Source organism: Dendrobates tinctorius, unplaced genomic scaffold, assembly GCF_039654945.1.
Source record: "Dendrobates tinctorius isolate UK_male_01 unplaced genomic scaffold, ASM3965494v1 ptg000388l, whole genome shotgun sequence".
Classification (NCBI taxonomy): Eukaryota; Metazoa; Chordata; class Amphibia; order Anura; family Dendrobatidae; genus Dendrobates; species Dendrobates tinctorius.
In genome coordinates this window covers 8,876,141-8,889,498 of record NW_027362054.1, presented here as the reverse complement: position 1 = coordinate 8,889,498, position 13,358 = coordinate 8,876,141, and the positions used below count along the sequence as shown (strand labels likewise).

Sequence of the window (13,358 nt, the reverse complement as noted above, 5' to 3'; positions counted from 1 at the left end):
TGGCCGTCTTTTAAAGGTTTTCCTATAAAACGGAATGGGAGAATCACTGAAGGCCTTTTTCCTTTCTTTTGCCTTGGCGAGAATTTCGTCTAAGGCTTTTCCGAAGAGGAACTCACCCTCGCATGGGGTTGCACTAATTTTGGATTTTGATTGTGCATCCCCTTTCCAGCTTTTTATCCAAAGCGCGCGTCTGGCGTTATTCACCAGGGCTGCCGACCTTGCTGCAAGTCTTAGGGTGTCCGCTGAAGCGTCTGCCATAAAGGCAGCTGCCCCTCTTATCAACGGGATGGCTGCACGCAGTTTCTCCCTTGACACTCTTTGCTCAATCTGCTGGTCTAATTGATCTAGCCATACCAGCATTGACCTAGCAGCACATGTGCTGGCTATTGCGGGTTTGAATACCCCGGTGGTGGACTCCCAGGACCTTTTGAGCGAGGATTCAGCCTTTCGGTCCAATGGGTCTGCTAACAATCCTGCGTCCTCGACCGGGATCGAGGTTTGTTTGGAAGTGGAGGATATGACAGCGTCCACCTTTGGTATTTTAGACCATTTTAATAGATCTTCATCAGTGAACGGGTACTTCCGTTTTGAAGCGGATGGGAGAAAACCCCTCTGGTCGTGTTTTTCCCATTCCCTTTTGATGAGATCTTTAATTGCCGGTATTACTGGAAATGATCTCCTCTTTTTTTCTGCCAATCCCGCAAACATAATGTCCTGCGCGGTCTGGGCTCCCCTTTCCTCTTCACACCCCATAGTATTCCTAACCGCTTTTACCAGGTTATCTACGCTGTCCAGAGGAAAACATGCGCGTCCTTCCGCCTCCGAGGATGATGATGAGGACGTGGATGCGGAGCCTGAGTTTAACCCCTGTTCTTCCTCTGACTCTGAACTGACAATAACCTGTTTTCTATGCCTGGACTCTGCGGGAGTGCTGGCGCGGTTGATGGCTTGTATTTCCTCCCTAATTATGGCTCGGATATCCTGAGAAGATATCGTCGGCCCCTGCCTGGTCTCTTTCATGCATTGTTTGCAGAGTTTTTTGGGGTAGGAGTCAGGGAGAGGCTCTGAACATAATGCACATTCTTTATGTTTTGTTTTTCCTTTTTTCTTTGACTGAAACGGGAGGTCAAAGGTAAAGAGAGGGGGGAGGGGGGGGGGGGGGGAGGAGAGGTGGTTAGCTTAATAGGTAGAGCATATGCTTTGCACACTCACCCAGTGAAGCTTAATACCGGTTCAGATGGCTGAGACGGTTTGGATCGGGTTTCTGCTGCCTCGCTCCTGCGGGCAGTCTCCGTCCTGGCGCTGCGGTCCCTGGTGGAGTTGCCCCCAGCTGAATCCCCTGCTGGGGTTTGCGACCCTGCTGGGGACGACATGTTCCAATTTTGCAGCGCTGCAGCGCTGTTTTATCTGTATCGTTGCCCCGGAAGTCGCCCTGTCACAGGGCGCATGCGCCGCGTCATCGCCATCTTACCCCGGAAGTTCAACCATTACTTCCGGGGTATGGGAGCGTCGGGCGCCGGCCTGCTCCCGCGCCACCGCTATTAACACACGCGGCTCGCGCGCACATGGCCTCACCATCCACGCTATACCCCCACCGATGGGAATGGGGGGGGGGGGGGAAATCTCCCGGATGCCAGACCGGCGCGCTCCCTGGTAAGACCGGGCGGCCCTCCCCGGACCCGGCCATTACCACTATGCCACCAGACGAGGGGGGAGCCGTCAAACGGAGTCTCCCCCGACGCTGCCTCCGGACCGCAGCCCCTGCCGTTCCCGAAGAGACCGCACAGGCGGATGCATGGCCCAGGTAAGATCCTGCAGGATCCTGCTCCATTTGGAACAGGAAACCAAAACTGAGGAGGAAAGGCGGACCGCCCCTTTTATCTTTCCTGTAGGGTTTCCTGTTCCAAATGGGCGGATCCGATACCTCCCAGTGGGTGCTGTCGTGGCGAAGAGTAAAAATATACATTTTTAAAATTACCCCACTATAAAAATTATGACCTGGACCAAAAAAAAAAAAAAAAAGTACAGATGAGGTGTTGCTGCATCCACAAAAGCCCAATCAAAATATACATTTAGCTGATGGGCAAAAACTAAGAAGAAAAAAAAAAAAAAAAAAAAACACACACGAAAAGCCAGAACTGCGCTTTTTGATCACTACAACGCTGCAAAAATAGCAATCTACACCAAGATGTTATAGGTAAAAAGATCTGGTTACCCTGGGTGGGGACCCATTGTTCTTAAATTGTTTCCACTTTTCTTTAAGACTCACCCTCCTGAAGCAGCAGCGTGGAGGCAGGTCCTCCCGAGGTTGTCAGGTGTGTTGATATCAAAGCCGGCAGATAGCACATGTTCATTGCTCAATGAGGCCACTATGCTGTACAACTGACCTAGATGAGGGAATGCATTATACGGGTAAAAAGGCTGAAGATTTTCATTGATTTTATTACTTTTAAAGGGAATATGTCACCCCTTTTTGATATATCATATAATGATATCTCTCAATTGTGTGTCACATAAGGATTCTTAGTACTTTTGCTTTCCCCTGACCCCGCACCTTTCATGCATAAATAGCTTTTTTATATCGGTTCAGATGTATGTAAACTGCCGCTGTCCGGTCCACTGGGCGGGGCTTATTCACCTGCTCTTCCCCCTCCCTGTCTTGCTCTACACAAGAAGAAATGCGTAGAGCAAGACAGAGAGGGGGGGGTGGGAGCAGGTGAATAAGCCCCGCCCAGCGGACCGGACAGCAGCAGTTTACATACATCTGAACCGATATAAAAACAGGATTTTTGGGTTGCTTACCGTAAAATCTGTTTCTCGGAGCCTTCATTGGGGGACACAGAGACCTTGGGTGTATGCTGCTGCCACTAGGAGGCTGACACTATGCACAAAAAAAAGATAGCTCCTCCTCCGCAGTGTACACCCCACCGACCGGCAGAGAATTCCTCAGTTAGTGAGAAAGCAATAGGAGAAGTAACAGAATAGGTTGACAACATAAACAACTCAACTGTAACCATTCAACCAAAGTAAGAACAGGAGCTGTAAAACATGGGAGGGTGCTGTGTCCCCCAATGAAGGCTCCGAGAAACAGATTTTACGGTAAGCAACCCAAAAATCCTGTTTTCTCGTTCGCCTTATTGGGGGACACAGAGACCTTGGGACGTCCCAAAGCAGTCCCTGGGGTGGGAAACAAACTTCCATCAGGCCAGCGGACTCCCCACCGCGGCCTGCAGAATCCGTCTACCTAGGCTGGCGTCCGCCGAAGCGTAGGTGTGGACTCTGTAGAATTTCACAAACGTGTGAACCGATGACCATGTTGCAGCTTTGCAAAGCTGCAGTGCGGAAGCTCTGTGGCGCACCGCCCAGGAGGCACCCACTGCTCGAGTAGAGTGGGCCCTGATACCCGGAGGGGCTCCGCGACGCTTAACACGGTAGGCTTCCAGGATAGCCGATCTGATCCAGCGAGCAATGGTGGCTTTTGACGCCGGGTGACCTTTCCGCGCTCCATCAGGGATAATGAAAAGAGACTGTCTTTCGCAAGGAAGTCGTCCTAGACAGATAGACTCTTACCGCCCTAACCAGGTCCAGCTTGTTCAAGGACCGCTCTCGGGGATGAGTTGGATTCGGACAAAAGGACGGGAGCACGATATCCTCGTTGAGGTGAAACGAGGACACCACCTTCGGAAGGAACGAGGGCGGAGGCCGCAGAACTACCTTATCCTGGTGGAGAACCAGAAAGGGAGAGCGGCACGAAAGAGCTGCCAATTCCGACACGCGCCGGACGGAGGTGATGGCCACCAGAAAGGCTACCTTCCAAGAAAGGATAGAAAGGGAAATATCCCTGAGGGGTTCAAAGGGCGGACCTTGCAGAACCTCAAGAACCAGATTAAGATCCCATGGATCCACGGGCGCCCGGTACGGCGGGACCGTGTGAGCCACGCCCTGAAGAAAGGTCTTAACCCGAGGACGGGAAGCCAACGTTTTCTGAAACAGAATGGACAGCGCCGAAACTTGACCCTTCAGGGAACTGAGGGCAAGCCCCGCATCCAAGCCTGCCTGAAGAAACGCTAGGACTGAAGGGAGCGAAAAGGACATGGGCGCGACGTCATTGGTCTCACACCAAGTGAAATAGGCCTTCCAAGTACGGTAGTAAATCTTGGAAGATGATGGCTTTCTGGCTCGGATCATGGTCTGAATTACGTGGTCGGAAAATCCTGCTCGTTTCAGAACCTCGGTCTCAACAGCCACGCCGTTAAATTGAGCGGCCGAGAATTGGGGTGGCAAATCGGACCCTGAGACAGCAGATCTGTTCTGTCTGGAAGCTTCCAGGGGGCGTCCGCGAGAAGGGTGACAATGTCCGCGAACCAAGACCTTCTGGGCCAATTCGGGGCGATGAGAATGACCGGAAGTCCTTCTGCCTTGATCTTCTTCAACAGCTTGGGAAGAAGAGGCAGAGGAGGGAACAGGTAGGGAAGTTCGAACTGGGACCAAGGAACGGCCAGGGCGTCAGTGCCCACTGCCAGAGGGTCCCGAGACCTGGACACGAATTGTGGGACTTTCCTGTTGAGGCGAGACGCCATGAGGTCTACATCTGGGGTTCCCCACCGAAGGCAGAGCAGATGATACACTTCCGGATGTAGGGACCATTCTCCCGCCGCGAGACCCTCGCGGCTGAGAAAATCGGCAGCCCAGTTGTCTACGCCGGGAATGTGAACCGCGGAAATTGTCGGGACGGAAATCTCCGCCCAACGAAGAATCTTGGACACCTCCGCCAGGGCTGAAACACTCCGTGTTCCCCCTTGGCGGTTGACATATGCCACCGCGGTGGCGTTGTCTGTCTGAATCCGTACCGGCAGTCCGTTGAGGAGCCTTTCCCAGTGGACCAGAGCAAGATGGATCGCTCGAATCTCCAGAACGTTGATCGGTAGCGCTGATTCCCGATCCGACCATCGACCCTGAACAGTGTGGTTGCGGAACACAGCACCCCAACCGAGGAGACTGGCATCTGTGGTTACTATCTGCCAGTGAATGGGAAGGAAGGATCGACCCGATAGAATGAGAGGTGACAACAACCACCAGTTGAGAGACCGCTTGATCCGGTAAGAAAGATGGACAGGGCGATCCAGGGACCGAGGCGACCTGTTCCATTTCGACAGAATGGCTTGCTGGAGAGGCCTGGCGTGAAATTGGGCAAAGGGAACTGCCTCTATCGCCGCGACCATCTTTCCCAGGACCCTCATGGCTGTACGGGGGATGGGAATCGCGAGGTCTGCAGCGATTGTACTTCCTGCTGCAGAGAGAGAATCTTTTCTTGTGGGAGAAAGACCCTTGACCGACGAGTGTCGAACAGAAGACCTAGAAAGACCAGGCGTTGGGTAGGAACCAGACGGGACTTTTTCCTGTTGACGATCCACCAGAAATTGGAAAGAGTGTCCAGGACGATTGACAAACTTTGGTGAGCCTGTTGGAATGAGGGAGCCTTGATCAGAATATCGTCTAGGTACGGGAAAAGAACGAGGCCTCTGACTCTCAACAAAGCCATCAACGCAGCCATGATCTTCGTGAAGACTCTGGGAGCGGTGGCAAGACCGAAGGGCAGTGCGACAAACTGGTAGTGGTGCTGTCGAATCGCAAAGCGCAGGAACTTCTGATGTCAGGAGAAAATTGGAACATGTAAATAGGCATCTTGGATGTCTATTGAGCACATGAATTCCTGCTCCTCCATGGAGGCGATGACCGAGCGAAGCGACTCCATGCGGAAGTGGCGAAGGCAGACCCTCTTGTTGAGCAGCTTGAGATCCAAGATGGGTCGAACTGCGCCGTCTTTTTTCGGCACTACAAACAGGTTCGAGTAGAACCCCGTGAAGCGCTCCGATTCGGGAACGGGCACAATCACCCCGGAACTGAGGAGAGCGGCGATAGCTGTAGAGAACCCCGGGATCAAGGCTGGATCGTTTGGAGGCCGGGATTCGAAGAAACGATCCCGTGGGAGAGAGACGAACTCTATCTTGTATCCTGAGGATACGACCTCCCTGACCCAGGCGTCCTCCACGGCGGCCAGCCAAACGTCCCTGAAGGAAAGAAGTCGACCTCCCAATTGGAAAGGCCCTTCGCGTGCCCGATGATAGTCATGCTGAAGTAGACCGTCCAGATCTAGATCTGGACAGTCTGCCCTGGGAGGAGTGGGGTCGCCAGGAAGGAGTGGGTCTGAAGGAAACTTTCCTTCTCTCCTGGCGAGCCTGCGGTCTCTGTTGGCTGGAGGAGTTGTCCGCCGTATTGAAACGGCGGAAAGTCCGAAAGGGTCGAAACTGACGCCTTAGTGGGGGTCTGCGAGGCTTAGACTGAGGGAGGAGTGAACTCGTGCCTCCGGTGGCGTCCTTATTAATCTGGTCCAATTGGGACCCAAAGAGGCGCACCCCCTGAAAAGGCAGGTTAGTGAGGGACTTTTTAGAAGACAAGTCCGCTTGCCATGCCTTTAGCCAAAGTGTACGTCGAATTGCAATAACGTTGCTTGACGCCTGAACTACACAGGATGCAGCATCCAAGGAAGCGGAGAGAAGATAGTCCCCAGCATGGGAGATCTGATTGGCGAGATTGGCCAAATGCTCCGGTTGCGCCTTATCTAAGATGCCCTGCCGAAGGTCGTCTGCCCACGTGGCTATGGTCTTTGCTGTCCAGGATGAAGCAAAGATTGGACACACCGCCGCTGAAGCTGCTTCAAAGGCAGACTTCGCCAGGGATTCTATAATCCTGTCATTAGAATCCTTTAGGGACGCCACGCCTGAAAGCGGGAGAACCGTGTTATTGGATAGCCTGGACACGGGCGGATCGACCGAGGGAGAGGCCGACCAGTTGCCCGTGAGCTCCTTAGCAAATGGGTAGAGTATGCCGAGACGTTTTCCTCTTTGAAAGCGTCTGGTCGGATCCTCTCTTTCCTTGGTAAAAATTTTCCCAAACTGGGAATGGAAAGGAAAAACCCTGGGAGTTTCTGCCCGTCTGAACGAAACCTCCTGATCTGAGGATTTCGCAGGGGAGTCAGCAATATCGAAGGTATGATGGATCGCAGCAATCAGGTCCTGCACTGTGACCTTCATGCTTGCATCCTGGTCTGAATCCAGCTCTAAAATCCCCTCAGATGACCTGTCCGAAAGCGCTTCCCCTGACTCGGGAGAGGAGGCCCGAGAGGGAGACTGGTGAGAAGGGCTATGCGGTGAGATGGGACTAGGAGAGGATTCCGGCTGGGAATCTTGCCTGGGTCTTTTGCGACTACCGCTGGCTGATTCAGATGGAACAATTTGGGACCTGCTTGGCCCTGCTGAAGAGTCCAGGGGCAACTTATCAAGAACGGCCACCAGGGACTGAGACACCCTGGTGAGGTCTGCCACTGATTGAGATAGCGAGGAGGCCCAGCCAGGCATGGGGGGCTCACTCTCACCTGGGGCCGCAGATGGCTCCTGGACGGCGTCAGGCTGAATTGGATTGCTACAATCCAGGCAGAGGGGAGTGGACTGGCCTGAGGGAAGTTTGCGATTGCACGAAGAACATGCAAAGTACTTGACTAAAGTGCAGGGGGGGGCGGTAGAGCGGGTACGATCAGACTTAGACATAGTGAAAAGCTGAGGTAATGCCGGAAGGTTGGGGGACAGAGGGCGGAGAAGGGTCAGTCTGCAGTGCAGAGCTACTCACGGTCCGGTGTCCCCAGAAGCGATGCTCTGCGACCTGTCAGTGGATGCAGGTCAGAGCGAAATCCGGCCGACAGACCTCCTGAAAAAACCAGCTGGAGAAGATGCTGTCCAGTGAGGAGCTGGTGCCCGGCTAACAGGCTGGGAAAATGGCGCCGTCCTGAGAAAAAGCGCGCCTTAGGAGAGGAGGGAGGGCGGAGCACCTCGCAGGGTTAAAATTCACCGCCCTCTAGCCAATAGCAGGCTGGGCAGGTGAAGGACAGGCGGTGGGAGGGCCTGGGAAGAGCGGGAGAGAAGCCCGCTTAGAAGAAAGGGGCGGGGGGCGTGTCCGCGACGCAGCGGTAGGCCCGAACTGAAGCCGGGGCCTAAATTAGTTGCGGCGGCCGCCTGTCAGCAGGGGGTCGGCGCGGAGGTCCGAAAAAGTGGGACGCCGCAGTCGCAAGTCGCTCCCAATGGGAAAAAACCCTGTGCTCCCTGTACCCAGAAAGGGGGGAGGGAAGGGGGGGGGGGGGATGCCCAGCAACATTGAGCTGCCTATAGCCTTGTGGCGACTGCGAGCGACCGCAGCGCCTACCCCTGTGACCATTGAAGAGGTGACCGTCGGGAATGGGCAGCAGGTAAATAAATATGAAGCCGGGGCCTAATACTCACCTATCCACGATCCGTTACCTGTCTGAAGAAGTCTTGCGTCTCATCCAACCGACAGTCTCTGGTAGGCGAGTGGGAGGGAGACTGGCGACAAGGACCCCTGGAGTCGCTGGCACGTCTTGGTGTCGGCGTCCGTCTGGCTGTTCCTGCCGCGTAGAACTGCAAGGATACGGGGTGGCAGTACACGCCGTACTTGCAGACTCCATGTGGGAGTACAGATGTGACTTTTCACTCTGTATCCCTCCGTAGAACCTGAAAAGGAACGACGCACGACGAGGTAGATATGGGTCTAATAAAAGACCCGTGTCCACCTCCTACTGACACTAAGCTAAACTGAGGAATTCTCTGCCGGTCGGTGGGGTGTACACTGCGGAGGAGGAGCTATCTGTTTTTGTGCATAGTGTCAGCCTCCTAGTGGCAGCAGCATACACCCAATGTCTCTGTGTCCCCCAATAAGGCGAACGAGAAAAAGGTATTTATGCATGAAAGGTGCGGGGTCAGGGGGAAGCAAAAGTACTAAGAGAATCCTTATGTGACACACAAATGAAAATCATTATAGGATCTCTCAAAAAAGGGGTGACAGATTCCCTTTAAATATACAAGAAAGGTCACTTACCTGAGGAAAGTAGCTTTCGACAACAGTCTGAGAACCCAAACAGAACAGCTAAGTGCAGGGGAAACATACCATGAACACCACGCCTGTAACAAAGAATGATAAAGGGTATGTGCACACGCTGCGGATTGGGGTGCAGATTTGGCCGCGCGGATTTTGTAAAATCTGCAGGTAAATAGACCTGCGGTTTTACCTGCGGATTAGCCTGCGGTTTTTCATCTCCACAATGGAGATGGCAAACCGCAGTGGAATCCGCAGAAAGAATTTACATGTCAATTCTTTCTGCGGTTTAGAAACCACAGGAAAACCGCGCGGAAAAGTCTGCACAGCGGTTTTTAATATCCATAGGATATTATGGTACTGCACACCGCAGCAAAAACTGCTGCGGATCCGCAGCAGCCAAATCCGCTGCGGAACCGCAGCAGAATCCGCAGCGTGTGCACACACCCTAACACTCAGTTCTTCAAGAGATGTGAAACATTTACATGCATGCCTTTGTTTGACATTTAATCACTTCTCATCCATGTCACTGAACGTACTGTGCCATTGACTTTCTGTTGTGCTTTCAAGCAGAGCACTAGGAAGAAAACTTTCACATTCTCCAGCTAGCTAGTCTACTTGATGGATGTCTTGTGTGACCTCACCTTGCAGTATCAGCACCATTTGTCATCAATGTACTTATTAGCAGCTCATGTCCATATCTAGCAGCAACATGCAGAGGAGTATTGCCATATTTATCAGCACAGTCAATTTCACCACCTGGGGAGAACAAGTAATGTCAGCTAATTGAGTATTGCATAGGCAGATGCTGATAGGAATGAAGAGTAACATACCATTTTGAATTAAAATCTGGGAACGTGTAAATCTTCCATGTATGGCAGCCATGTGTAGGGGGCTCTTCCCTTCTTTACTCTGTACAATTGAGGGGAAAAAAGAAAAGTATTTTTAAAACTTTTTTAATCCACTTTGAGGACTTGAATCGGATTGCTTGTTCTATGCACTTCAATAGTGTAAAGGATGGCCTGTGGCTGTGCTTCACAAACGTACCAATATGACAAGCATGGTGACCTTCAATACTGTCACAGGGGAACAGTTACGGGTTCAACGGTGATCGTTCCATTTAAGTGCCAGTGACTGAGTGATGTCTACACAGTTAAACAGCAGTGATTTGGCTTTTCCCAGATGCTGCAGTTACAGGAAGATGCAGTGCAGAGTGGGTTCAGCTTTCAAGTTGTTTCCATACATGTGGACCCCAGTGAGGACAGACTGTTATATCCATGTGCATTAAGGGGTTAAATGCCTTTCTCCTCCTAGACCCTTTTCACCTCAGCCCTCCCAAAACAAATTATAGCATGTACCTGGTAATTGACATCAGCTCCATTGTTGACTAGCAGCTCCAGGCACAATGCCCCATTTGTAGAAACGGCAGCAAAGTGCAGAGGAGTGAAGCCCTTCTCGTTGGGCTGGTTGACATTGGAGCCATAGTTGACAAGCTCATTGGCCACGGCATCCTGACCCATGTAACAGGCAATATGCAGGGCAGTGTTTCCAAAGCAATTGGGTTCATCGATCTAACAATAAATGGCAAATTAGCATTTTAGGCAGTCATTTCTTATAATAGATGTCTTACATAAACATCATTATAAAAAGTTTATTTGGGCTCTATCAACAAAAAGCCATTTCTTACCTCCACACCGAGTTTTAACAAATACTTCACAATGTCTATCCTCCCTGTAGAAGCAGCTGCATGAAGGGGTGTATAACCGTGCTTATCTTTTGACATTGCATCAGCGCCCCAAGATATGAGCAGCTTTGTAATCTCCAGGTGTCCTAAACAGACAGCAAGAAATTATATTGATGAAGGTTTATCAAGGTGCCACCCATAAATCATGGGTAAATCAAATGTGGCAGCTTTTTTGACTACCACTAGATATTTTATGGATGCTTGTAACTTCCGCAGTCATCAGATAATCTAGATAAACGAAAAGCAAAGACTATAAAATATTTTGCCATCTTTAAACTTGATGACATTTTGTAGGTCTAATCTTTTAAGAGTGCTGACCTTATTTTACCTATAGATCATTAATATTGCAGAAGGGGTCCAATCCCTATCAGTTGATTGTAACTTAAGAGCCAGGGGCTCATCAAACACTGAGGAGGCCGCAATGCTATCCGTTCCACACTGGTTCATGCATGTAATACTTAGAAGCATCCATACGTACCAAGGTAAGATGCATACATAATGGGATGCCGCTCCATTTTATCACAAATGCTGTGGTGTGCCCTTCTGTTTAAAAGCATTACAACAATCTGCAAAAAAATTAAAAATTGATTTTTATAGAACGGGACACTTAATTATGACAAGAGTGCCATTATATTATTCTAATGATTGTTTTTTGTAGGTTTAAGTTGTAACAAAAATTTAAAAGTAACCATCGAGTATGGACTAAAGTGAGCGGAGGCAGTTTCTCTTTCGGTTTGAAGATATCCCCACTCTAAAGGCCCCGTCTCACATAACAAGATCGCTGGTGAGATCGCTAATGTGTCACCGATTTTGTGACTCAACAGCGATCTCGCCACATATGACACGCAGCAGCGACCGGCCCCCCCAGCTGGATATCGCTGATCGTGCAGGAATGTCCTGGGCCATTTTTTCGTCATCGGCGTCCCGCTGGCCAGCATGCATCGCTGTGTTTGATCGCTGGATTGTTGCTGCGTCGCTGAAGCGATCTGCCTGTTTGGCAGCTTACTAGCGATCATTTAACGACGCACCAGCGATCCCTACCAGGTCGCATCGTTGTCGGGATCGCTGGTGCGTCACTAAGTGAAACGGGACCCTCATTCACATTCTATAAGAAACTGTGTAATAGATCGGCTTGTTTGAAAGGGAGTCAAAATGTTTATAATTCATAAGCTAATAATGACTTAAGTGGGAGTAGGGGTGGGGGGCCTTAACCCCTCAGTGATGGAGCCAAATTTTAAAAATCTGACCAGTGTCACTTTATGTGGTGATAACTTTGGAACGCTTCAAGAAATTCCAGTAATTTAAACTTTTTGTGACACATTATACTTTATGATAATTGTAAATTTAGGTTGATATTTAAAAATAAACATATATCAGAAATTTAACAAAAATGTAAAAAAAAAAAATAAATTAGCAGTTTTCAAAGTTTCAATGATTATCCCTTTAATTCAGATATTTATTAATGTTTTGCTATGGTATGACTAACATTTCCCTCATGTCTGCTTTACATCAGCAACATTTGTAAAATGTTATTTTCTTTTGTTAGCATTTTAGGAGGTTTAAAAATGTAGCAGCAATTTTTCATTTTTTCATGGAAATTTACAAAACTAATTTTTTTAAGGACCTATCCAGGTTTGAAGTGACTTTAGGAGGTCCTATATATTGCAAAACCCCCAAAAGTGATACCATTTTAAAAACAGCACCCCCTGACATATAGAAAACTGCAGTCCGGTAGCTTATTAACCCTTCAGGTGCTTTTTAGGAATTAATACAAATTGGCATGATAGGAACGGAAAAGTGTTCTTTTACCACCTAAATGTCGCTAACTTTTGAACAGGCCGCTATATATGGCAGACTCCAAGGCTATTTGCTTGTGAATTGCCATGGGAAACATCAGGACCACACAATCATGATCTCAGGGTGCCGATGGGGATAAAGGGAGAAGCTACACTCTTAACCATTTATATGATAGTCACTATTGACAGCAGCATCCAAGGGGTTAAACAGGTATGGACGGTGCCAACACTGATCATGGCTGATGCAGCAAGTTGTCAGCTATAGCATACAGCCGACAGCTGCTGGATTGTCACCTGAATGGGGATGCTATTCTCTTATATCTCAGGTCAGTAAAAAGATGTATTGATGGTCATTAAAAGGTTAAGTCTTGTGAAAATATACTACTGTGGCCACAGACTTCACATTAGAGGGAAAATTAAAACTTATGGGACCTGGCGAGCACAAGCCAAGTGTGCAGAGGGCGGTTCCAGACCTGGCAAGGGCTCCAATTCTTCTCAGTAAACCATGGCTCCACCACTCAGGTGGGCTTAAAGGGAATCTGTCACCCCTTTTTTGAGATATCATACGATATCATTCAATTGTGTGTCACATAAGGGTTCTCTTAGTACTTTTGCTTCCCCCTGACCCCACACCTTTCATGCATAAATACCTTTTTTATATCGGTTCAGATGTATGTAAACTGCCGCTGACCGGTCCGCTGGGTGGGGCTTATTCACCTGCGCCCCCCCCCCCTCCCTGTCTTGCTCTACGCATTTCTTCTTGTGTAGAGCAAGACAGGGAGGGGGGAGCAGTTGAATAAGCCCCGCCCATCGGACCAGACCGTGGCAGTTTACATACATCTGAACCGATATAAAAAAGGTATTTATGCATGAAA

The 13,358-nt window shown here is 49.9% G+C and overlaps 1 protein-coding gene across 2 annotated transcripts in view; it reads right to left on the bottom strand.

Annotated features, from left to right (window-relative positions):
- The window catches only part of ANKRD52 (ankyrin repeat domain 52), a 104,977-nt gene that overhangs the window by 28,961 nt on the left and 62,658 nt on the right, over positions 1-13,358 (bottom strand). The window contains exons 6-12 of one of the 2 annotated variants that reach the window (XM_073563418.1): positions 11,166-11,253; positions 10,631-10,773; positions 10,302-10,514; positions 9,777-9,855; positions 9,588-9,702; positions 8,947-9,029; positions 2,270-2,387 (exon numbers count right to left, since the gene is read on the bottom strand). In XM_073563418.1, the coding sequence (XP_073419519.1) occupies positions 2,270-2,387; positions 8,947-9,029; positions 9,588-9,702; positions 9,777-9,855; positions 10,302-10,514; positions 10,631-10,773; positions 11,166-11,253 (839 nt within the window). Of the gene's footprint in view, positions 1-2,269; positions 2,388-8,946; positions 9,030-9,583; positions 9,703-9,776; positions 9,856-10,301; positions 10,515-10,630; positions 10,774-11,165; positions 11,254-13,358 lie in introns of those variants that run through there. The other variant, XM_073563419.1, reaches the window with a different exon arrangement.